General features: G+C 48.2%; 1 protein-coding gene across 1 annotated transcript in view; it reads right to left on the minus strand.

Moving 5' to 3' along the window:
• Nucleotides 1-23,965, minus strand: part of ankmy1 (ankyrin repeat and MYND domain containing 1) — a 107,238-nt gene that overhangs the window by 9,188 nt on the left and 74,085 nt on the right. The window contains exons 12-14 of the mRNA XM_067995589.1: nucleotides 21,574-21,687; nucleotides 18,303-18,468; nucleotides 5,190-5,340 (exon numbers count right to left, since the gene is read on the minus strand). Of these exons, the coding sequence (XP_067851690.1) occupies nucleotides 5,190-5,340; nucleotides 18,303-18,468; nucleotides 21,574-21,687 (431 nt within the window). The remainder of the gene's footprint in view (nucleotides 1-5,189; nucleotides 5,341-18,302; nucleotides 18,469-21,573; nucleotides 21,688-23,965) is intronic.

Raw genomic sequence — 23,965 nt, forward strand, 5'->3', positions numbered from 1 at the left:
TTCTCGCTCATTGCAGTGCTCCCTTCTCGCTCAATGTGGCTCTCCCCCTCACTCTTTGTGGCTCTCCCCCTCGCTCAATGTGGCTCTCCCCCTCACTCTTTGTGGCTCTCCCCCTCGCTTAGTGTGGTGCTCCCTGCTCGCTCAGGGTGGTTCTCCCCCTCGCTCTCTGTGGTTCTCCCCCTCGTTCAGTGCTTTGCTCCCCCTCGCTCAGTGTGGTGCTCCCTGCTCACTCAGTGCAGTGCTGCCCACTGCCCAGTGTGGTGCTCCCTGCCTGCTTGGTGTGATGCTCCCAGTTCGGCCTTCCTGTTCGCCTAAGTGAGATACTCCATGCTCGCTCAGTGCGGTTCCCCACTGCTCGCTGAGCGCGGTGCTCCCAGCTCGCTTAATGTGGTACTCCCTCTCGCTGAGTGTGGTGCTCCCTGCTCACTGCTCGCTCAGTGCGGTGCTCCCTGATCGCTCAGTGTCCTGCTCCCAGCTCGCTTAATGAGGTGCAACCCCTCGCTCAGTGCGGTGCTCCCTGCTCACTCAGTGTGGTGCTCCCTGCTCACTCAGTGCAGTGCTGCCCACTGCCCAGTGTGGTGCTCCCTGCCTGCTTAGTGTGATGCTCCCAGTTCGGCCAGTGTGGTGCTCCCTGCTCGCTCAGTGTGGTACTTCCTGCTCGGTCAGTGTCCTGCTCCCAGCTCGCTTAATGAGATGCTCCCTGATCGCTCGGTGTGTCGCTCCCGGTTCGCTCAGTGTGGTACTTCCTGCTTGCACAGTGTGGTGCTCCCCCTCGCTCAATGTGGTGCTCAGTGCGGTGCTCCCTTCTCGCTCAATGTGGCACTCCCCCTCGCTCAATGTGGCACTCCCCCTCGCTCAATGTGGCTCTCCCCCTCGCTCAATGTGGTGCTCCCTGCTCGCTCAATGTGGTGCTCCCTGCTCGCTCAATGTGGTGCTCCCCCTCGCTCAATGTGGCACTCCCCCTCGCTCAATGTGGCACTCCCCCTCGCTCAATGTGGTGCTCAGTGTGGCACTCCCCCTCGCTCAATGTGGCACTCCCCCTCGCTCAATGTGGTGCTCAGTGTGGCACTCCCCCTCGCTCAATGTGGCTCTCCCCCTCGCTCAATGTGGTGCTCCCTGCTCGCTCAATGTGGTGCTCCCCCTCGCTCAATGTGGTGCTCCCTGCTCGCTCAATGTGGTGCTCCCCCTCGCTCAATGTGGTGCTCCCCCTCGCTCAATGTGGTGCTCCCCCTCGCTCAATGTGGTGCTCCCCCTCGCTCAGAGTGGTGCTCCCTGCTCGCTCAGGGTGGTTCTCCCCCTCGCTCTCTGTGGCTCTCCCCCTCGCTCTCTGTGGTGCTCCCTGCTCACTCAGTGCGGTGCTCCCTGCTCACTCAGTGCGGTGCTCCCTGCTCACTCAGTGTGGTGCTCCCTGCTCACTCAGTGCAGTGCTGCCCACTGCCCAGTGTGGTGCTCCCTGCCTGCTTAGTGTGATGCTCCCAGTTCGGCCAGTGTGGTGCTCCCTGCTCGCTCAGTGAGATACTCCCTGCTCGCTCAGGGTGGTTCTCCCTGCTCGCTCAGTGCGGTTCCCCACTGGTCGCTCGGTGCGGTGCTCCCCCTCGCTCAGTGTGGTGCTCCCAGCTCACTTAATGAGGTGCTCCCTGACAACTCAGTATGTTGCTCCCCCTCGCTCAATGTGGTGCTCAGTGTGGTGCTCCCTTCTCGCTCAGTGTGGCTCTCCCCCTCACTCAGTGTGGTGCTTCCACCTCACTCTCTGTGGCTTTCCCCCTCGCTCAGTGTGGTGCTCCCTGCTCGCTCAGGGTGGTTCTCCCCCTCGCTCTCTGTGGCTTTCCCCCTCGCTCAGTGCGGTGCTCCCCCTCGCTCAGTGCGGTGCTTCCCCTCGCTCAGTGCAGTGCTCCCCCTCACTCAGTGCGGTGCTCTCTGCTCGCTCAATGTGGTGCTCCCTGCTTGCTCTCTGTGGCTCTCCCTCTCGTTCAGAGTGGTTCTCACCCTCGCTCAGTGCGGTGCTCCCTGCTTGTTCAGTGTGGTGCTCCCCCTCGATAAGTGCGGTGCTCCCATGCTCGCACAGTGTGGTGCTCCCCCTCGCTCAATGTGGTGCTCAGTGCAGTGCTCCCTTCTCGCTCAATGTGGCACTCCCCCTCGCTCTCTGTGGCTCTCCCCCTCGCTCAGGGTGGTTCTCCCCCTTGCTCTCTGTGGTTCTCCCCCTCGCTCTCTGTGGCTCTCCCCCTCGCTCAGGGTGGTTCTCCCCCTTGCTCTCTGTGGTTCTCCCCCTTGCTCAGTGCGGTGCTCCCTTCTCGCTCAATGTGGCACTCCCCCTCGCTCTCTGTGGCTCTCCCCCTCGCTTTCTGTGGTTCTCCCCCTCGCTCTCTGTGGTGCTCCCTGCTCACTCAGTGCGGTGCTCCCCGCTCGCTCAGTGCGGTGCTCCCTGCTCACTCAGTGCAGTGCTGCCCACTGCCCAGTGTGGTGCTCCCTGCCTGCTTAGTGTGATGCTCCCAGTTCGGCCAGGGTGGTGCTCCCTGCTCGCTCAGTGCGGTTCCCCACTGGTCGCTCGGTGCGGTGCTCCCCCTCGCTCAGTGTGGTGCTCCCAGCTCACTTAATGAGGTGCTCCCTGACAACTCAGTATGTTGCTCCCCCTCGCTCAGTGTGGTGCTCAGTGGTGCTCCCTGCTCACTCAGTGTGGTTCTCCCCCTCGCTCTCTGTGGTGCTCCCTGCTCGTTCAGTGCGGTGCTCCCCCTCGATAAGTGAGGTGCTCCCCTTCGCTCAGTGCGGTGCTCTCTGCTCGCTCAATGTGGTGCTCCCTGCTTGCTCTCTGTGGCTCTCCCTCTCGTTCAGAGTGGTTCTCACCCTCGCTCAGTATGGTGTTCCCTGCTTGCTCAGTGTGGTGCTCCCCCTCGATAAGTGCGGTGCTCCCCCTCGCTCAGTGCGGTGCTCCCTTCTCGCTCAATGTGGCACTCCCCCCCACTCTCTGTGTGGCTCTCCCCCTCGCTCAGTGTGGTGCTCCCTGCTCGCTCAATGTGGTGCTCCCCCTCGATCTCTGTGGTTCTCCCCCTTGCTCAGTGCTGTGCTCCCCCTCGCTCAGTGCGGTGCTCCCTGCTCACTCAGTGCAGTGCTGCCCATTGCCCAGTGTGGTGCTCCCTGCCTGCTTAGTGTGATGCTCCCAGTTCGGCCAGTGTGGTGCTCCCTGCTCGCTCAGTGAGATACTCCCTGCTCACTCAGTGCAGTGCTGCCCATTGCCCAGTGTGGTGCTCCCTGCCTGCTTAGTGTGATGCTCCCAGTTCGGCCAGTGTGGTGCTCCCTGCTCGCTCAGTGAGATACTCCCTGCTCGCTCAGGGTGGTTCTCCCTGCTCGCTCAGGGTGGTTCTCCCTGCTCGCTCAGGGTGGTTCTCCCTGCTCGCTCAGGGTGGTTCTCCCTGCTTGCTCAGTGCGGTTCCCCACTGGTCGCTCGGTGCGGTGCTCCCCCTCGCTCAGTGTGGTGCTCCCAGCTCACTTAATGAGGTGCTCCCTGACAACTCAGTATGTTGCTCCCCCTCGCTCAATGTGGTGCTCAGTGTGGTGCTCCCTTCTCGCTCAGTGTGGCTCTCCCCCTCACTCTCTGTGGCTCTCCCCCTCGCTCAGTGTGGCTCTCCCCCTCGCTCAGTGTGGTGCTTCCACCTCACTCTCTGTGGCTTTCCCCCTCGCTCAGTGTGGTGCTCCCTGCTCACTCAGTGGGGTTCTCCCCCTCGCTCTCTGTGGTTCTCCCCCTCGCTCAGTGCAGTGCTCCCTCAGTGTGGTGCTCCCCCTTGCTCAGTGCTTTGCTCCCCGCTCGCTCAGTGTGGTGCTCCCTGCTCACTCAGTGCAGTGCTGCCCATTGCCCAGTGTGATGCTCCCAGTTCGGCCAGTGTGGTGCTCCCTGCTCGCTCAGTGAGATACTCCCTGCTCGCTGAGTGCGGTGCTCCCTGCTCGCTCAGTGCGGTGCTCCCCCTCGCTCAGTGCGGTGCTCCCTGCTCGCTCAGTGCGGTGCTCCCCCTCGCTCAGTGCGGTGCTCTCTGCTCGCTGAGTGCGGTGCTCCCTCTCGCTCAGTGTGGTGCTCCCTGCTCGCTCAGTGCGGTGCTCCCCCTCGCTCGGTGTGGTGCTCCCTCTCGCTGAGTGTGGTGCTCCCTCTCGCTCAGTGCGGTGCTCCCTGCTCGCTCAGTGCGGTGCTCCCCCTCGCTCGGTGTGGTGCTCCCTCTCGCTGAGTGTGGTGCTCCCTGCTCGCTCAATGCGGTTCCCCACTGCTCGCTCAGTACGGTTCCCCACTGCTCGCTCAGTACGGTTCCCCTCTGCTCGCTCGGTGCGGTGCTCCCCGCTCGCTCGGTGCGGTGCTCCCCGCTCGCTCGGTGCGGTGCTCCCCGCTCGCTCGGTGCGGTGCTCCCCCTCGCTCGGTGTGGTGCTCCCTCTCGCTCAGTGCGGTGCTCCCTGCTCCCTCAGTGTGGTGCTCCCCCTTGCTCAGTGCGGTGCTCCCCCTTGCTCAGTGCTTTGCTCCCCGCTCGCTCAGTGTGGTGCTCCCTGCTCACTCAGTGCAGTGCTGCCCATTGCCCAGTGTGGTGCTCCCTGCCTGCTTAGTGTGATGCTCCCAGTTCGGCCAGTGTGGTGCTCCCTGCTCGCTCAGTGAGATGCTCCCTGCTCGCTCAGTGCGGTTCCCCACTGCTCGCTCAGTGCGGTTCCCCACTGCTCGCTCAGTGCGGTGCTCCCTGCTCGCTCAGTGCGGTGCTCCCCACTCGCTCAGTGCGGTTCCCCACTGCTCGCTCAGTGCGGTGCTCCCCGCTCGCTCAGTGCGGTGCTCCCCGCTCGCTCAGTGCGGTGCTCCCCGCTCGCTCAGTGCGGTGCTCCCCGCTCGCTCAGTGCGGTGCTCCCTGCTCGCTCAGTGCGGTTCCCCACTGCTCGCTCAGTGCGGTTCCCCACTGCTCGCTCAGTGCGGTGCTCCCCACTCACTCAGTGTGGTGCTCCCTGCTGGCCCTGTGCTTCTGGCACCGATTGCCTGGCACAACGCTCTCTGTTTGCCCGATGTTGTGCTCCCGAGAACTTTCCTTCAACTGCTGGTCTGACCTGGACCTTCTTAGGAGGACTGGAGCTCGAGGTCTACCTGCACCTGGTGGAAATGATCTTGGAAATCCTGGGCCATTGGTAAAGTTCAGCATTATAGCCTTTCACCATTTCCATCCCATATGTCTTACCTGGGAGCTGTATCTTGGGCTTTGCTCTTCTTATCAGAGGATGCTGATATTAGCGCATTCCGCTCAAAGATGGCCTTTGCTGTCAGACTGATGTCAGCAAGAGCAAGTGCCTCTGATTCAGTGAGTTGGGTCTGGTCACTGGGATCCCGGCCTGCAATAGCACAAATATTTGCCAGCAAGGGTTACAAAGGTAATTGTACAATCTCTAAAACCTAATGTTGGTACACTCTAAAACTGAAGTGATCTACTTTGCTGTTCTCCAAGCACTAACCATCAGTATTGGGCTCTGGTGTTCTATTTTCCTTTAACAGTAAAAGAGGAGGTAGTTGAGATACTGGATGAGCTAAAAATTGATAAAGAGGAGGTACTAGAAAGGCTAGCTGTACTCAAAGTAGATAAATCACCAGGTCTGGATGGGATGCATCCTAGGTTGCTAAGGGAAGTAGGGATGGAAATTGCGGAGGGACTGGCCGTAATCTTCCAATCATCCTTAGATACAGGGGTGGTGCCAGAGGACTGGACAATTGCAAATGTTACAACCTTGTTCAAAAAAGGAAGTAAAGATAAACCCAGCAACTACAGGCCAGTCAGTTTAATCTCGGTCGTGAATAATCCGGGACAGAATTAACAGTCACTTGGACAAATGTGGATTGAATAGGGAAAGCCAGCATGGATATGTTAAAGGCAAATCGTGTTTAACTAAATTGATTGAGTTTTTCGATGCGGTAACAGAGAGGTTTGATGAGGGCAATGCGGTTGATGTGTTGTATATGGACTTTCAAAAGGCGTTTGATAAAATGCTGCATAATAGGCTTGTCATCAAAGTTGAAGCCCATGGAATAAAGGGGGCAGTGGCAGTATGGATATGAAATTTGCTAAGTAATAGGAAACAAGGAGTAGTGGTGAACGACTGTTTTTCGGACTGGAGGAAGGTATACAGTGGTGTCCCCCGGGGTCAGTGCTGGGACCACTGCTTTTCTTGGTATATCACCAGGCATTGTTCTGTGATTTTCAAATGCGAAGGATTCGAAAATTTCATTTCCACACCATTCACCTGAGGAAGGAGGAAGCCTCCGAAAGCTTGTGGAATTTAAAATAAATTTGTTGGACTATAACTTGGTGTTGTAAAATTGTTTACAATTTTCTTGGTATATATTAATGACTTGGACTTGGGTGTACAGGGCACAATTTCCAAATGTGCAGATGACACAAAACTTGGAAGAGTAATGAACAGTGGGGAGGATAGTGATAGACTTCAAGAGGATATAGACAGGCTGGTGGAATGGGCGGGCACGTGGCAGATGAAATTTAACACAGAAAAGTGCAAGGTAATACATTTTGGTAGGAAGAACAAGGAGAGGCAATATAAACTAAAGGGTATAATTCTAAAAGGGGTGCAGGAACGGAGAGATCCGGGGGTACATGTGCACAAATCGTTGAAGGTGCAGGGCAGGTTGAGAAAGCGGTTAAGAAAGCACAAGGGATCCTGGGCTTTATAAATAGAGGCATAGAGCAAGAAGGTTATGATGAACCTTTATAAAACACTGGTTCGACCACAACTGGAGTATTGTGTCCGGTTCTGGGCACCGCACTTTAGGAAAGATGTTACGGCCTTAGAGAGGGTGCAGAAGAGATTTACTAGAATGATTCCAGGGATAAGGGACTTCAGTTACATGGATAGACTGGAGAAGCTGGGGTTGCTCTCCTTAGAGCAGGGAAGGTTGAGAGGAGATTTGATACAGGTATTCAAAATCTTGAAGGGTTTAGACAGAGTAGATAGAGAGAAATTGTTCCCATTGGTGGAAGGGTCAAGAACCAGAGGACATAGATTTAAGGTGATTGGCAAAAGAACAAAAGGTGGCATGAGGAAAAACTTTTTTACACAGCGAGTGGTTGTGATCTGGAATGCACTGCCTGAGGGGGTGGTTGAGGCAGATTCAATCATGGCTTTCAAAAGGGAACTGGAGAAGTACTTGAAAGGAAAAAATTTGCAGGGCTACGGGGATAGGGCGGGGGAGTGGGACTAGCTGGATTGCTCTTGCAGAGAGCCGGCACGGACTCGATAGGCCGAATGGCCTCCTTCCGTGCTGTAACCATTGTATGATTCTATGAACAGCTCTCTACTAAAGTCCCAGCCCATCAAAGGGTGTTGATCCCATATCTCACACACTCCTGGATTGGACACACCTAGCCATCTGATAGGTGCTCCCTCTTTCACCTCTAGTCTCCAATGTCTCTCTCTGTCTTCGAACCCTTCCTCTCTCTAGTTTATCGTATTTTCATGGTCAGTGTTCCTTTGAACTTTCCTCATATTCCTTTTAAGATGTACATATGCCACCCGACTACACACACTTCCTCCTCAGGAACCGTTGCACAGTCTCTTTCTCTCTAACTCATTCTTTCCCAGCGTCTCAAAACTGAGGCACACCTCACCTCCCTCAGTCTCCCCTTTCTCCTACAATCTACAGGGTTTTAAAACTCCAGCCTAACCACCACTTCCTAATTTACCTAACCTACTCTCCTACTCTTTTTCAACCTCATCAGCGTTCTATGCCACGGGCTTTGACACTTCGTCTCGGTTTCTCAATAAAGACACAATCGAGGCTGAAGAGTAAGGGACAATTTATCTATTTTGCTGTAATTTTGCGCCTGAATGGCTATTGGCGGGATTCTAGGTGGACTAAATTGCAAGGGTGTTGTTTAACCCAATATTCCTACGTTGGCTCATTGGAATAACTACGAATGAATGGATCTAAAGTGCAGACTAGTGGTGGGAGAGGAAAACTGCACAAGACAAATTTTAAAGGGACGGGCACAGTTAAAGGCGAATGTCACTTTGGGGGAGACAAAAATTCAGCGAGTCATTGGAGAGGCTCAGAAGGCTTCTCAAACCATTAGCGGCATTTCCCGAGGCTGGAGGGACAGGCAAGCAAGAAGCAACAGGCAAAACTAAAGGGAAAGGTGCAGGCATTGGCCTCCAGACAAGTGACGAGCAGACCGGCACCCGACCCTCCCCCCCCCCCCCTTTGATGGATTTGGAAGTTGAGGTGGTACTGCATAAAGTGCTTGCGAGGAGGGCTACCCTCTGACCCACGCCCTCTCACCATTGCAGCTTGGCCGAAACGAGGCCTCATTAAAGTTTCCGCACAGACTAGAACGTGGCTGCCACTGCACATTGGCTGCAGGCATCCATGCAGCAACTCGGAGTCTGCCTCCCTGTTTAACTAGACCCGGTACAACAGGTGCCCGTGTTCATAGCCGGGTGGGCATGTCAAACCGGAAGAAATGACAGGTGGCATCATGCCAATCTGGCAGCACTGTCTGTCTGTCACCCTGACATGCCTCTTTCAGGAAATCCTAATTGGGGGGTTTCTGAGGAAGTAACCAATGCTACAGTTAGCTAGTCTCTCTCATCTCTCAGTGGTGCTATTGTGGGGGGGGGGGTGGTCTGCTGGCACATCTTCCAGCATGCGCAAGAGGCGTGCGCATTGGCATTATATCTGCTGAAGAAAGAAAGAATTTGCATTTATATAGCGCCTTTCATGGACTCAAGATGTCCCATTGCATTTAACAGCTAATGAAGCACTTTTGAAGTGTAGTTATTGTTGTTATGTAGGAAACGTAATGAACAGCAATAAGATAAACGACCAGATAATCTGTTTTTTAGTGATGTTGGTTGAGGGATGAATAGGACACTGGAGAAAACTCCCCTGCTCTTCTTCGAAAAATACCATGGGTCCATTTTACGTCTACCTGAGTGGGCAGACAGGGCCCCATTTAATGTCTCATATCTCTGACAGTGCAGTACTCTTTCAGTACTGGATTGAAATGTTAGGCATAGATGCAGTGGGGTTTTGAACCCATAACCTTTGGACTTAGAGGTAAGTGAGTTACCAACTGAGCCACGGCTGCAGGTGGGTACAGATTATCTCTCATACAGCCTGACCTGCCTGGTATCCCTCCATAGGCCCTACCTGCAGGAGAATTCCCACTGGGAAACCCGCTGGTGCCAGTGGGTGATACTGGGTAGAGAAAAATAAATAATTTACAACAAAAGGCTCGTGAGAACCTAAGTGCCAACAGGGGGGAGAAATGCAAGACAAAAAAAAATAAGAAGAACGCTAAAGAAATGCCGTGCCCTCCTGATCGTTGCGACTCCATAGCAACCCCGAGCAATTAACAACAGCCGTTCATCTCAGGCGTGCTGCACACCAGTGGAAATTGGCATGCAAACCTGACATGCCCCCAAATCTGTATTCAAGTCAAGCACCTGCCCGGTTGAAACAACCCTGATACATCTCTGGTGGGAGGGAGAGTGGGGACCACGCCTGATGAAAGACTTCCAAATTTAGATGAAGAAGCATGTTTTGAAATGGATGGTCATTCTCCTTGCAAACTACATTGAATCTACAGCACAGAAACAGGCCATTCGGCCCAACTGGTCTATACCGGTGTTTACGCTCCACACAAACCTCCTCCCTTCCTACTTCATCTAACCCTTTCAACATATCCTTCTATTCCTTTCTCCCTCATGTGTTTATCCAGCTTCCCCTTAAATGCATCTATGCCATTTGCCTCAACTACTCCTTGTGGTAGCGAGTTCCACATTCTTACCACTCTTTGGGTAAAGAAGTTTCTCCTAAATTCCCTATTGGATTTATTAGTGACTATCTTATATATTTGTGACCTCTAGTTTTGGACTCCCCCACAAGTGGAAACATTTCCTCTACATCTACCCTATCAAACCCTACCATTATCTTAAAGACCCCTATCAGGTCACCTCTCAGCCTTCTCTTTTCTAGAGAAAAGAGCTCCAGCCTGTTCAGCCTTTCCTGATAAGTATTTCCTCTGTGCACAGTATTCCAAGTCTAACCAAGGTTCTGTACAAGTTTAACATAACTACTCTGCTTTTCAATTCTTTCCCTCTAGAAATGAACACTAGTGCTTGGTTAGCCTTTTTTATGGCCTTATTGACCTGCGTCGCTATTTTTAGTGATTTGTGTATCTGCACCCCTAGGTCCCTTTGCTCCTCTACCCCATTTAGACTATTATTATCCAAGCAGTATGTGGCCTCCTTATTCTTCTACCAAAATACACCACCTCACACTTATCTATATTGAAATTCATTTACCAATTACACGTCCATTCTGCAAGTTTCTTAATGTCTCCTTGCATTGTGGCGGATCCTTCCTTTGAATTAACTAAACCCCCCAATTTGGTGTCATCCGCAAATTATGTAATTGTACTTCCAATTCCTGAGTCCAAATCGTTAATGTAAATCGTGAACAACACTGGTCCCAGCACTGATCCTTGTGGAACACCACTTTGTACCTTTTGCCAGTCTGAGTAGCTACCCTTAACCCCTACTCTCTGTTTTCTACTTTGTAGCCAACTTGCTATCCATTCTCCAACTGTTCCCTGACTCTATATTCTCTGACCTTAATCATGAGTCTACAATGCGGTACCTTATTGAAGGCTTAGTGAAAATCCAAATATATTATATCTACTACATTACCCTTGTCTACTCTTTCTGTTACTTCTTCAAAGAATTCAATAAGGTTGGTCAAGCATGACCGTCCCTTCTGAAATCCGTGCTGACTATTCTTTATTATATTTTCGGTTTCTAGATGTTTTTCTATTACATCTTTGAGTAAAGATTCCATTATCTTTCCTACCATCGATATTAAGCTAACTGGTCTGTAGTTCCCTGGATTTGTTGTCGCTCCTTTTTTAAATATAGGAATAACATTAACTGTCCACTGGTCCTCTAGCACTGTTCCCTTTTCTAATGATTTTTTATATACATATAATAGTGCCTCTGCTATCTCGTCTCTAACTTCTTTTAATATTCTCGGATGCAATCCATCTGGTGCAGGGGTTGCATTCTATCTGAGTTTGATTAGTTTATCAATTATCTCCCCCTTTCTATCTTAAATGTTTTTGTATCATTTTTGATTTCCTCTTCTAATGTCATACCCACCTTGTTAGTCTCCCTGGTAAATAATGAGGCAAAGTAACTATTCAATATTTCTACCATTTCCCTGTCATTACCTGTGAGTTTATCTTGTGCATCCCTTAGTGGCCCTGGTGTCTGTAGAATACTTTACTATTTCTTTTTATATTCCTTGATAATTTAATCTTGTAGTTCCTCTTCGCTTTCCTAATTGTTTTTTTTGACTTCTTGCCTAACCTCTTTGTATTCCCATTTGTCATCCTCTCCTCTATTATCTATGTAATTAGTGTTTGCCTTTTTCTTTAGTTTCAATTTTACCCTTATCTCTTTATTCATTCATGGCACTTCATTATTGGCTAGTTTGTTCTTGTTTTTTTAGAGGAATACATTTCTCCTGAACTCTATTGATCACCGTTTTAAATATTTCCCACTCCTGTTCTATCTCAATGTCGAAATATTTTTCCAGTTTACCTTCCCTAGTTCCATTCTCATCCCCTCAAAATTAGATTTTTTCCAATCAATTACTTTGGTCTTTGTCTTACTTATGTCTTTCTCAATCATTATTTTAAACCTTATTATGTTATGATCGCTTATTGCCCAGATGTTCCCCTACACTTCTTTTATCTGCTCTGCTTCATTTCCCATTAATAGATCCAGCAGTGATTCCTCTCTTGTTGGGCTTCTCACACACTGGGTAAGAGAGGAGTCCTGTACACACTGTAAAAACCCCATTCCCTTTTCTCTTGTCCCTACCTCTTCTTACCAGTTTATTTGGGGGGAGTTGAAATCTCCCACGATTATTATTCAATGTTTTTTACTCATTTCATAGATTTGTCTACATATTTCATCCTCCACTTCCCCTCCACTATTAGGTGGTCTGTAGAATATCCCTATTAATATGATCGATCCCTTGTTATCCTTTGTCTCAATCATTATGGATTCTGTTTCTATCTTAATGTTCCTTATGTCCCCTTTTTCCTATTGCCCTTATCTTGTCTCTAATTAGTAAAGCTACCCCACCCCCCGTCTTCCATCCCAATCCTTTCTAAATACGTTATATACTGCAATATTTAACTGCCTGTTCTTTATGCAGCCATGTTTCAGTTACCCCTATATCTGGCTCCTCGCTATGAATTATTGCCTACAGTTCCCCCCTTTTGTTTCGGATGCTGTGCACATTGCTGTACAGGCAATTTAATTTGTTTTTAATAATTCTTCCCCTCACTTTATTTTTAACAGTCATTTTGTACTGATGTTTTGTAACTGTATCTGTTCCCTGACCGGTTATGTTACCCTTATTCCTTACCTTGGTCTGACCTTTACTCTCATCTCCTATTTCTTTTATCTTCAGACTTATGTTACTTTCACCAGATTCCTCTCCTGATAAGTACTGATTTAAAATCCTAGACAAATGGACAAAAGGACCACTCTCCTCATCTGTTAAAGGTGATCTTAAAGGGAAACTGTCTTCGGAGAGGGGTGCGGGGAGCTGGGAAGCTCCTTTTAGTATTTACAACTGCACATGTTGATGTAAGTCATACCAAGTGTTTGTGCTGGACACCATCTTGGCAACGGTGACATATTGGTCCCTTTGACTCCTTTACACTCTTGTTGCTATCTGAGCATATAATCTATGCTGACACTCCCAGTGCCATACTGAGGAAGACATTAAACCTCACAGGTGGATGTGAAATATCTCATGGCACCATTTTGAAGAAGAGTAGGGGAGTTATCCTCGTGTCCTGGCCAATATTTATTCTTCAACCAACATCACTAAGAACAGATTATCTGGTCATCATCTCATTGCTGTTTGTGGGAGCTTGCTGTGCACAAATTGGCTGCCGCGTTTCCTATATTACAGTCGTGACTACACTTCAAAAGTACGTCATTAGCTGTAAAGCGTTTTGGAACATCCTGTGGCCGTGGAAGGCGCTATATAAATGCAAGACTTTCTTTTTTTTCCTGTGTGCAAGTTGTCTGCCCTGTTTCCTACAACAGTGACTACACTTCAAAAAAAGTACTTCATTGGCTGTAAAGCACTTTGGGTTGTGAAAGGCGCTATTTAAATGCAGGTTCTTTCTTCTTCTTTCACTGGGCCCGGCACGCCAGGCTGTTCAAAGGAGTTGGTGAGGAGGTACTGGAGACTTGGATCACAATTTTTCAGTCCTCCCTAAAAATGCAAACTCTACCATGGGACTTGAGCATTGCCAATGTAACACCTTTGTTCAAGAAGGGAGAGTAGGACAAACCAAGTAACTACAGACCATTTAGTCAAACTGTTAGAATCCATGATTCAAGATAAACTTAGTGAGCATTTAAAAATGCATGGATCAATCAAGGACAGCGACAGGGATTTGTTAGAGACAAGTGATGTTTGAGAAGTTTTTTTAAGCGGTGACTGATTGGATAAAGGGAATGCAGTAGATGTAGTGTAAATGGATTTTCAGAAGGCGTTTGATAAGATGACTCACAAGAAGCTCGTCAGAAAAATTCAGGCTTTTAACATAAGAGGAAATATAGCAGCATGAACAGAAAGTTGGTTGACGGACAGGAAATAAAAGGGTGATCTTGACTTTGTGTAAAATGGGTGATAGCGAATCAGCAGCCCGTTTTACATCTCTCACCATTTATATTGACTTCAACTGAAATAAAAATGGGGAGAGATGTAAAATGGGCCGCTGATTCGCTATCACCCGACTTACACTATCACACAAAGACAAGATCTACCGCAGAGAGTTAGGGTAAATGGGTGTTGCTTGGACTGGAGAAGGGTTAGAAGTGGTAAACCCCAGGGGTCAGTGCTGGGTCCACTTTTGTTCTCTGTACATATAGATGATTTGGACTTGGGTATAGGGAACGCAATCTTGAAATGTGCTGATGACGTAAAAGTCGGAGGCTCGGCAAACAGTGAAAAGGACTGGAAAAGACTGGTGGGCATTGATGGGTTAGTGGAATGGTCAGATAGGTGGAAGATGCAATTTAACGTGGAGAAGCGAGAGGTAATGCATTTTGGAATGAAAAACAAGGAATGGGAGTATTCGCTCAATAGAAAGAAGAGCGATGATGAATCAAGGGGATCAAATACATAACTCCCTGAACGTGCAGATGGTTAAAGCAATACAAAATGGCCAACAACATTTTGGGTTTTATAAATAGTACAAGAGTAATGAAGTAATGATAAATTTGTACAAAGCAATTGTTAGGCCGAAGTTAGAGTACTGTGTCCAGCTTTGGGTGCCCTGTTATGGAAAGGACATTAACTCCAGAGAGAGTGCACAGTGTAGATTGACCAGGATGGTGCCAAGGCTGCAAAGCCATAATGGTGAGGAGAGACTTCAGATACTGGGAATAATTTTAAGTCAAAGAGAAGATTTACTAGTGTTTTTTAAAATGATGAAGTGTTTTGATAGAGTGAATAGGAAAAGACTATTTCCTCTGTTTGGGGAGTCAGTGACGAGGGGTCATCAATTTTAAAATTATCACCGAGGGAGTGAGTAGAGAACTGGGAGAAATTTCTTTCTGTCGCCAGTTGTTGACACATGGAATGCTTTGCCACAGGCAGTGGTTGAGGCAGAGACTTGCACCTTTTAAAGAAAATTTGGATACATTCGAGGTAGAGGAAGAAACAGGGCAGTGGGGTTCGTTTTGGATCATTCTAGCAAAGAGATGGGCCGAACGGCCTCCTTCTGTGCGAAACTCCGGTGGTTCAATAGTTGAGTGATTGAGACCTTGGAGGTAGCAAGGCTGCGTACGATGGCCAAACAAGAACACTTGCGAACCGCCTTGTGTGGCTTTTTATGCAGAAATACTTACAGGAAGAGAGGGACAATTTCCCCCACAACCACACCCCCCCAACCCCTGTTTTGCCCGCGGTAAGTGATCGACCGGTTCAAAATATAATGTGTTACAGTCCCACACACTTATGTCCCTGCTGCATGGTGAACGAATTCTAATATTTCTACAGCTAAATTTATGGATTCTAGTAAAAGAAAAAAAGCAGAAGCATCTGGACAAAAACTAAATTGGGAATTTGAAATGCTCCAGATCAATTAGGAGAGACGCATCCCCGCTGAGTAAGAGAATAGCGGAGGATGTCAGGGGCCTGGGCTTGTCTGCTTGTAATTGTGAGCAGGCAATCAGAAACTACAGCCGTTCGAAGATCGAGACACTGATGAATGAGAAGACCCTAATAGAAAAACAATCGCCTGACTAATGGACTAACGAGAAAAAAAACTCACATTGCAAGAGAAGCCTCTTGTAGTCAGAAATGCATCAAATCCCTTGTGCCTACCCCATAAGGTAGCAGGTATGTGTAACACAGAGAGACCCTAGCGGACATTTAGAGCAAAACTGCTGGAAAACTGCCTGCTTCTTTTAAATGCGGGTCTCTCAATCTTCCTTTTCTCCTCCAATCTACAAGGCTTTCAGAGCTCAAGATCACTGTCTCTCCCACCATTTGCGAGAGGTTCGGGCAGCTGTATAAAAAGTCTCTTTTATACAAAGGTAATTAAACAGGAACTCTTCGATACCAATAAGTGCCATCGCAGAATTCATAAAATCTTACAGTACAGGAGGCCGCCATTCGGCCCATCGTGCCTGTGCCGGCTCTTTGAAAGAGCTATCCAATTAGTCCCACTTCCCCTGCTCTTTTCCCATAGTCCTACAAATTTTTCCTTTGCAAGTACGTATCCAACTGTTTATGGTGGAAGGGAAGCTGCCAGTTAGTTTCATATCTTCTTAAGTTTTGGGTTGTCAGTTCAGTGGCAAATCACACTCGGTAGACTTTTGTGCTTAAACGAAGTAGGCAGAGAGAGAGGGATAGACAGATAAATAAATATATGGAGAGACACAGAGGTAAAGAGAGAGAGATAGAGAGAGAAATCTAGGAAAAAGAAGTAACCGATGCTGAGACAGTGCAGAATATCCTTTAGAGCTGGTCTGATTTGTACCAGAAAATCAAAGTGCCTAATCGTCCCCTTCCTGCCCGCCCCCCGCCCCTGTGTGGCTGCTATGAAGCTGCCGGAAGACAGGCTATTGAAGGCCATAGCCTTCCTTCCTGCATCTGTCACCCTTTCTGCTACGATCCACCTCACAGCTTTAGTCTGAACCTCGCGCACAGGCAGGAGGAAACTCTTTCACTGCGTGTCCAGGAGGTCCGAACGAGCTGCGGAACCGTTTTGGCCACAGGTTTACCTACATTGTGACTTTGCTGTCGTCGAAAGCAGCCTTTTGCTCCTCCTCAGCACCATCTCAAAGAACTGTGTCCCAGCTGTAACCAGCATCCACAAACACACTAAAGTGTTGATAACTTTTATCAATCACCAGTTAGGCCTCAACTGGAATATTGTGTCCAATTCTGGGCACCACACTTTAGGAAGGATGTCAAGGCCTTGGAGAGGGTGCAGAGGAGATTTATTAGAATTGTACCAGGGATGAGGGACTTCAGTTATGCGAAGAGACTGGAGAAGCTGAGGTTATTCTCCTGAAAGGAGAGAAGGTTAGAGGGAGATTTAATAGAGGTGTTCAAAATTATGACGGGCTTTGATACAGTAGATAGGGAGAAACCGTTCCCACTGGCAGGAGGGTCAGTAAGCAGAGGATACAGATTTAAAATAATTGACAAAAGAACCAGAGGGGAGACGAGGAGATATGTTTTTACGCAGCGAGTTGTTGTGATCTGGAATGCACTGCCCAAAAGGGAGGTGGAAGCAGATTCAATAATAACTTTCAAGAAGAAATTGGATATACACTTGAAAAGGAAAAATTTGCAGGGCTATGGGGAAAGAGCAGGGGAGTGGGACTAATTGGATAGCTCTTTCAAAGAGCTGGCATAGGCACGATGGGCCGAATGGCCTCCTTCTGTGCTATATCATTCTATGATTCCATATCAATCAACCACTGGACAGAAACTCCTTCTATCTTCCAATTGACACCTTTGATATCCCCCTAAGAGCTGTGCAGAGCACTCGGGGTTACCTACTCCCAGCATGTCCCACTGGTTAGCCCGTTGTTTATGATGCTGAATCGGGAAAATCCCCAGTTCTTTCACAAGTCCCTGGAACAGACAACACAAAACTCTCCCCTTAAGATGTCATCAACATAGCACTGATGAAGAGATAGCTCCAACGATATTGAGCAACGTTGCCTCACCACCCACCATTCCTCCCCTCCCCCGGCCACATTTTGAGAGGGATAGATTCAGGGAGTCCCTCTGGATCTTGGAGCTGCAGCATGCATCAAGATAAAATCCAAGACTCATCCTTGAACTCCCGTAGCTTCCAGCTTCCTGCATGAGGCGTCAGGTTGAAATCCTTATGAAAATCGATGAAGTGGGTCTCCTCAATGGAATGGTGTTCCTTGATCTCGTGTAAAGCCATAACCTCCCTTACGCATTCCTTATGAGAGGGAAATGTTCTTTTTTTTAATGTACCTTGGACCTCCTACGTGTCTACTGTACATGCTGTGACAACCCAACGTAACCGCCTTCAGAGCTGCTATCAGTGAGCCCTTGGGCTCATTAGGGGAGAACATTCTTCTTGGGATCAAAACCACAGCTTCACCCTGAAACACTGAGAAACGAATGTCTCGAGAATGCAATTTGAATCCCCAACCTCAGAAGGGTGAGCTGGCACAGATATCTTAGACCATTACCCTTTCTGCCTAGAGCAGCCTTTAGGAACTCAATGCGGACAAATACCAGCCCACGATTTTGATTTAACCCGTCTGGTGGTCAACTGGAAGTCAATGGAGATTAAAATTGGACAGGGTCTAAAACGGACGCCCAACCTTATCCCACCCTTTTCCCGCCAGGTGGGGTTAGGTTAAAACTGGGGCTTCCGCTCTGCCTGCTGTCCTAGACTTAGCTAGGCATTAGCTAACCCCTAATGCAGTGTGGAGTCCACATCTGTCCAGGGTCTTTAAGACCTCCCACCTCTCCAGCGAGCAGCACTGGCCCCGGTCACGACCCCCTGGAGTCAGAGCCTCACTCGGCGTAACAAGCTCTCCGGACCCCGAGGGTACCCTCGTGGTTTCTCTGAGGAGCCCCAGCCTGGGCAGTCATCGGCACTAGCCTGGGCTGAGGTGGCTCCCCAGGTGGGCAGGATAAAGCCAGAACTCCCATACAATGTAAGAAGCAAAACTGTTGTCATGTGTCTCCTTACTTCGTAAGCTCTGCTGTATGATGGTTTCAAACCGCTTCCTTTCCCTTGTGATGGCGGCCCTTCGGAATGGATCACTCAGATAGCTGAGCAGATAACGCCGGGCGTTATAGATGTCTCGCTCCTTGGGCGTCAGGGCGTGGTAAGGCGTTTGCGCTATTTTTTCATCCTGTGCACACAACGAGACCCAGATGTTTAATGTCACGCAGACACACTGACCGTTCCCCCGCCTTTTGCCGTCAAGCTGCCCGGGGGCAGGACATTTAACTTTGCTTCCAAATTTTTTTCCTCCCCCCCCCACCCCCTCTGCAACTGCCGACCACTCACTTTGCGCTATCTCACCCCAACTGGCCGTGCCTCGTGCGAGCTGGGCAGTGAGAGTTGGCGGGCCCATTCGTGGGCCCGTGGGGTGCACCATGGCCCAGCTCCACCCATCATCCACCTGCCCACATTTTCCAGCAGGAATCCATGCATATTGACCAAGAATGGGAACTCTCGCTGATTTTCCAGCACTCACCCGCCCAACCAGAAGCACTGAGGCCAATTGTAATGCCTGTGCTGTTAACCTGGCTGAAGTTAGTTAGCTCATCACAGACTATTGTGCAGATCAAACCCGCAGCCTCCCTATAACGCAGAAAGCGTCCTTAATGTACTGGGGTTAATCAAGGTTTTCAAGATTCATAAGATAATAGATAAATTAATCCCCAATAATATGAGATTGCCACAAGTGCTAGAAGCAGAGGACATGGGCTCAAGCTAAGAAGAGGGAAGGTGCACAGACTGTTTTGATTTAAGCAGTTTACACAGAGGGCAGTGAAGTTGTGAAACAGAGTGCCCAGGAGGGCAGTGAAGGCAGGCAGTGTGGAGGAATAAGTTTGGTGTCAGTCTTGGCTCAGTTGGTAGTACTCAGAATGTGGACTGTGGTGGGTTCAAGTCCCACTCCAGGAACTTAAGCACATAATCTAGACTAACTCTCCTAGTGCAGTACTGAGGGAGTGCTGCACTGTCAGAAGTGCCTTCTTTCAAATGAGACGTTAAACCGAGGCCCCGTCTGCCCTCTCAGGTGGATGTAAAAGATCCCCCGGCACTATTCGAAGAAGAGCAGGCGAGTTCTCCCCAGTGTCCTGCCCAATATTTATCCCTTAACCAACTCCACCAAAACAGATTATCTGGTCATTTTCTCATTTCTGTTTGTGGGATCTTGCTATGCACAATTTGGCTGCCATGTTTCCCTACATTACAACAGCAACTACGCTTCAAAAGTATTTAATTGGCTGTAAAGCGCTTTGAGATGTCCTGAGGTTGTGAAAGGCACTATGTAAATGCAAGCTCTTTCTTTCTTTATTTGAGGCCAATTAAGGACATTAGTTTTTAGTCCCAGCCAGGTGTACTGCCATCCTGCACTTTCCTGTGTTCCTGTGTGATCTGCTTGAGATAGCTGCATTACTGACAACTAAGTGCAATGTGTCGCTGGCCACAAAACAGCTCATGTCTGATTGATTCACTGCTTACACTTACAAGAATATGGAAATTCTGTGCTCCTAGGATTTCTTGCAATAAGTGTTTAACAAAGCTAAAATATAGCAAAGAAGTGAGAAAGAGTGAAAAAAATGAAACAGAGGACTACAATCACTCTCCAGCCACAAGCCTAGAAATACCATGGTTGATATTGGATTGACACACCCGTGTCTGCTATTTAACACAGGCGCTAACCTGTTTATTTTAAATCGGTTAACATGTCCACTAAAATAACCAGTCCGAGGAATGGTTAAGAACATATCACTCAGAGTACTGAAAGGAAGGAGCGAGTATCTGTAAGGAAAGGCCTTATTACAGATTCTCTCGCACTCACTTCACCATCTCTTTTGCTGATACTGGGTTAGGTGTTTGACATCTTTAAATTATTGGAGATGTTAACCAATAAGAGAGGGCAGATGTTCAGTCGAAAGACTGAACAGGCTGGGGCTCTTTTCTCTAAAGAAGAGAGCACTGAGGGGTGATCTAATAGAAGTCTTTAAAATTATGAAAGGGTTTGATAGAGAGCTGTAGAGAATATTAATTGTATCCATGTGATTTATATCAATTAGTGTTCATTGTATTCAGGTTGGGAACTCTCTTGTATCCATTTATAAGAGGGAGCTTATCTATGGGGGTGCTCGATATGGAATGTGGAGCTCTGAGAATAAAGGCTTGGAAGCAACTGAAGACTAGGCTTTTAGTATTCTATCTTTCACCACCTGGCTATCCGACTTACAGAGAAGATGTTTTCACTTGTGGAGGAGACCAAAACTAGGGACCATAAATATAAGATCGTCACTAATAAATCCAATAAGGAATGTAGGAAAAACTTCTTTACCCAGAGGAGTGGTTAGAATGTGGAACTCGCTACCACAAGGAGTAGTTGAGGCGAATAGCGTAGGTGCATTAAAGGGGAAGCTGGATAAACACATGAGGGAGAAAGGAATAATAGGATACGCTGATAGGGTTAGATGAAGTAGAGAGGGAGGAGGCTCGTGTGGAGCATAAACACAGGCATAGACCAGTTGGGCCGAATGGCCTGTTTCTGTGCTGTAAATTCTATGTAATGTAATTCTATTCCTGAATTGATAACCCAAAACTTAAGAAGATATGAAACTAACTGGCAGCTTCCCTTCTTCCATAGTTGGATACATAATTGAAAAGGAAAAATTGTCCTTTGGACAACGCCTTTAACAAGAAAGACTTGCATTTCTACAGCACCTTTCACGACCTCAGGACGTCCCAAAGCGCTTTACAGGCAATGACGTACTTTTTGATGTGTAGCCAATGTTGTAATATAGAAAATGCGACAGACAATTTGTGCACATCAAGGTCCCACAAACAGCAATGTGATAATGACCAAATAATGTTTTTTAGTGATGTTGGTTGAGGGACAAATATTGGCCAGGACACCGGGAATAAGTCTCCTGCTATTCTTCAAAATAGCACCATGGGATCTTTTACATCCACCTGAGAGGGCAGACAGAGCCTCAGTTTAACGTCTCATCTCAAAGACAGCATCTCCGACAGTGCAGCACTCCCTCAGTACTGCACTGGGAGTGTCAGTCAGTGTTCAAGACTCTGGGGGGGCTTGAGCCCATGACTTTCTGACTCAGAGGCAAGAGTGCTACCCACTGAGCCACATCCCAAAATGTGGGTGGAGATTAAGGAGGGGGAGAGGGGACTGAAAGCTTGGTCAAGGAAATGGGTTCTGAGAAGAGAGAGAGAGAGAGAGAGAGAGACTGACGACTGCTACCTGATAATATTTGTAGTAGCCATAGTCCAGAGCTGTTCCTATAGCTTGGTTGTCCTCATAGGTAATCGTGATGGGCATCAAAATATTGGCATTGGCTTGGAGTAATTTGTTGACCTAGGAAGAATAGAACTGCATATCAAATGGAAAAATGAGGAACACATTTTCTGTCGCCCTCTTCATCCTCCTATCCTGAAGAAGAGGGAGCTTTACTTTGTATATAACCTGAGCTGACACCTAACCGGTTATGGGCCCACTGGTTCCAGCAGCTTTACAGGGCAGAGCCCAAGGGACCATTCTCAGTGTGAAAGCCTTGGCAGTTTCGGAAAGCTATTTACCTGCGGAGGGCAGGGTAGCTGAGCTCGACTGTGTCCTCGCCCAGCCTCCACACATTGCGGAGGGTTTCACTGGATAGTGACCAGGAGCAGGAACTCTGCCTTTGAGTTAACCACCTCAGCCAAGATCGGCAAATTGACCACAGGATGAAAGTGAGCCTGCGACATTCTGCTCTGTACTGCTCACCGCCATACTGAGTGGTGGCCTTTCTCACTGGGTCACAAGAGCAGTTGCGATGTTTTAAAATATTAAATAATATTACGTCAGGGTGCAGCCAGGGTCAGCTATATCACAGTGTTACACTGCAGAATCCTACATGACTATATCACAGTGTTACACTGCAGAATCCTACATGACTATATCACAGTGTTACACTGCAGAATCCTACATGACTATATCACAGTGTTACACTGCAGAACTTTACACGAATATATCACAGTGTTAAACCACAGAACCTTACATAGTGTTACACCACAGACATCTACACAACTACATCACAACGTTACACTACAGAATCTCCACACGACTATATCAGTGTTACACTACAGACCTCTACACGACTATATCACAGTGTTACACTACAGACCTCTACACGACTATATCACAGTGTTACACTACAGACCTCTACACGACTATATCACAGTGTTACACTACAGACCTCTACACGACTATATCACAGTGTTACACTACAGACCTCTACACGACTATATCACAGTGTTACACTACAGACCTCTACACAACTATATCACAGTGTTACTCTACAGACCTCTGCACTACAGACCTCTACACGACTATATCACGGTGTTACACTACAGACCTCTGCACTACAGACCTCTACACGACTATATCACAGTGTTACTCTACAGACCTCTACACGACTATATCACAGTGTTACACTACAGACCTCTACACGACTATATCACGGTGTTACACTACAGACCTCTGCACGACTATATCACGGTGTTACACTACAGACCTCTACACGACTATATCACAGTGTTACACTACAGACCTCTGCACGACTATATCACGGTGTTACACTACAGACCTCTACACGACTATATCACAGTGTTACACTACAGACCTCTGCACGACTATATCACGGTGTTACACTACAGACCTCTACACGACTATATCACGGTGTTACACTACAGACCTCTGCACGACTATATCACAGTGTTACACTACAGACCTCTGCACGACTATATCACAGTGTTACACTACAGACCTCTACACGACTATATCACGGTGTTACACTACAGACCTCTACACGACTATATCACGGTGTTACACTACAGACCTCTGCACGACTATATCACAGTGTTACACTACAGACCTCTACACGACTATATCACGGTGTTACACTACAGACCTCTGCACTACAGACCTCTACGCGACTATATCACAGTGTTACACTACAGACCTCTACACGACTATATCACGGTGTTACACTACAGATCTCTACACGACTATATCACGGTGTTACACTACAGACCTCTACACGACTATATCACAGTGTTACACTACAGATCTCTACACGACTATATCACGGTGTTACACTACAGACCTCTACACGACTATATCACAGTGTTACACTACAGATCTCTACACGACTATATCACGGTGTTACACTACAGACCTCTACACGACTATATCACAGTGTTACACTACAGACCTCTACACGACTATATCACGGTGTTACACTACAGATCTCTACACGACTATATCACGGTGTTACACTACAGACCTCTACACGACTATATCACAGTGTTACACTACAGATCTCTACACGACTATATCACGGTGTTACACTACAGACCTCTACACGACTATATCAGTGTTACACTACAGATCTCTACACGACTATATCACGGTGTTACACTACAGACCTCTACACGACTATATCACAGTGTTACACTACAGACCTCTACACGACTATATCACAGTGTTACACTACAGACCTCTACACGACTATATCACAGTGTTACACTACAGACCTCTACACGACTATATCACGGTGTTACACTACAGACCTCTACACGACTATATCACGGTGTTA

Source organism: Heptranchias perlo, chromosome 13 (genome assembly GCF_035084215.1).
Source record: "Heptranchias perlo isolate sHepPer1 chromosome 13, sHepPer1.hap1, whole genome shotgun sequence".
Taxonomy (NCBI): Eukaryota; Metazoa; Chordata; class Chondrichthyes; order Hexanchiformes; family Hexanchidae; genus Heptranchias; species Heptranchias perlo.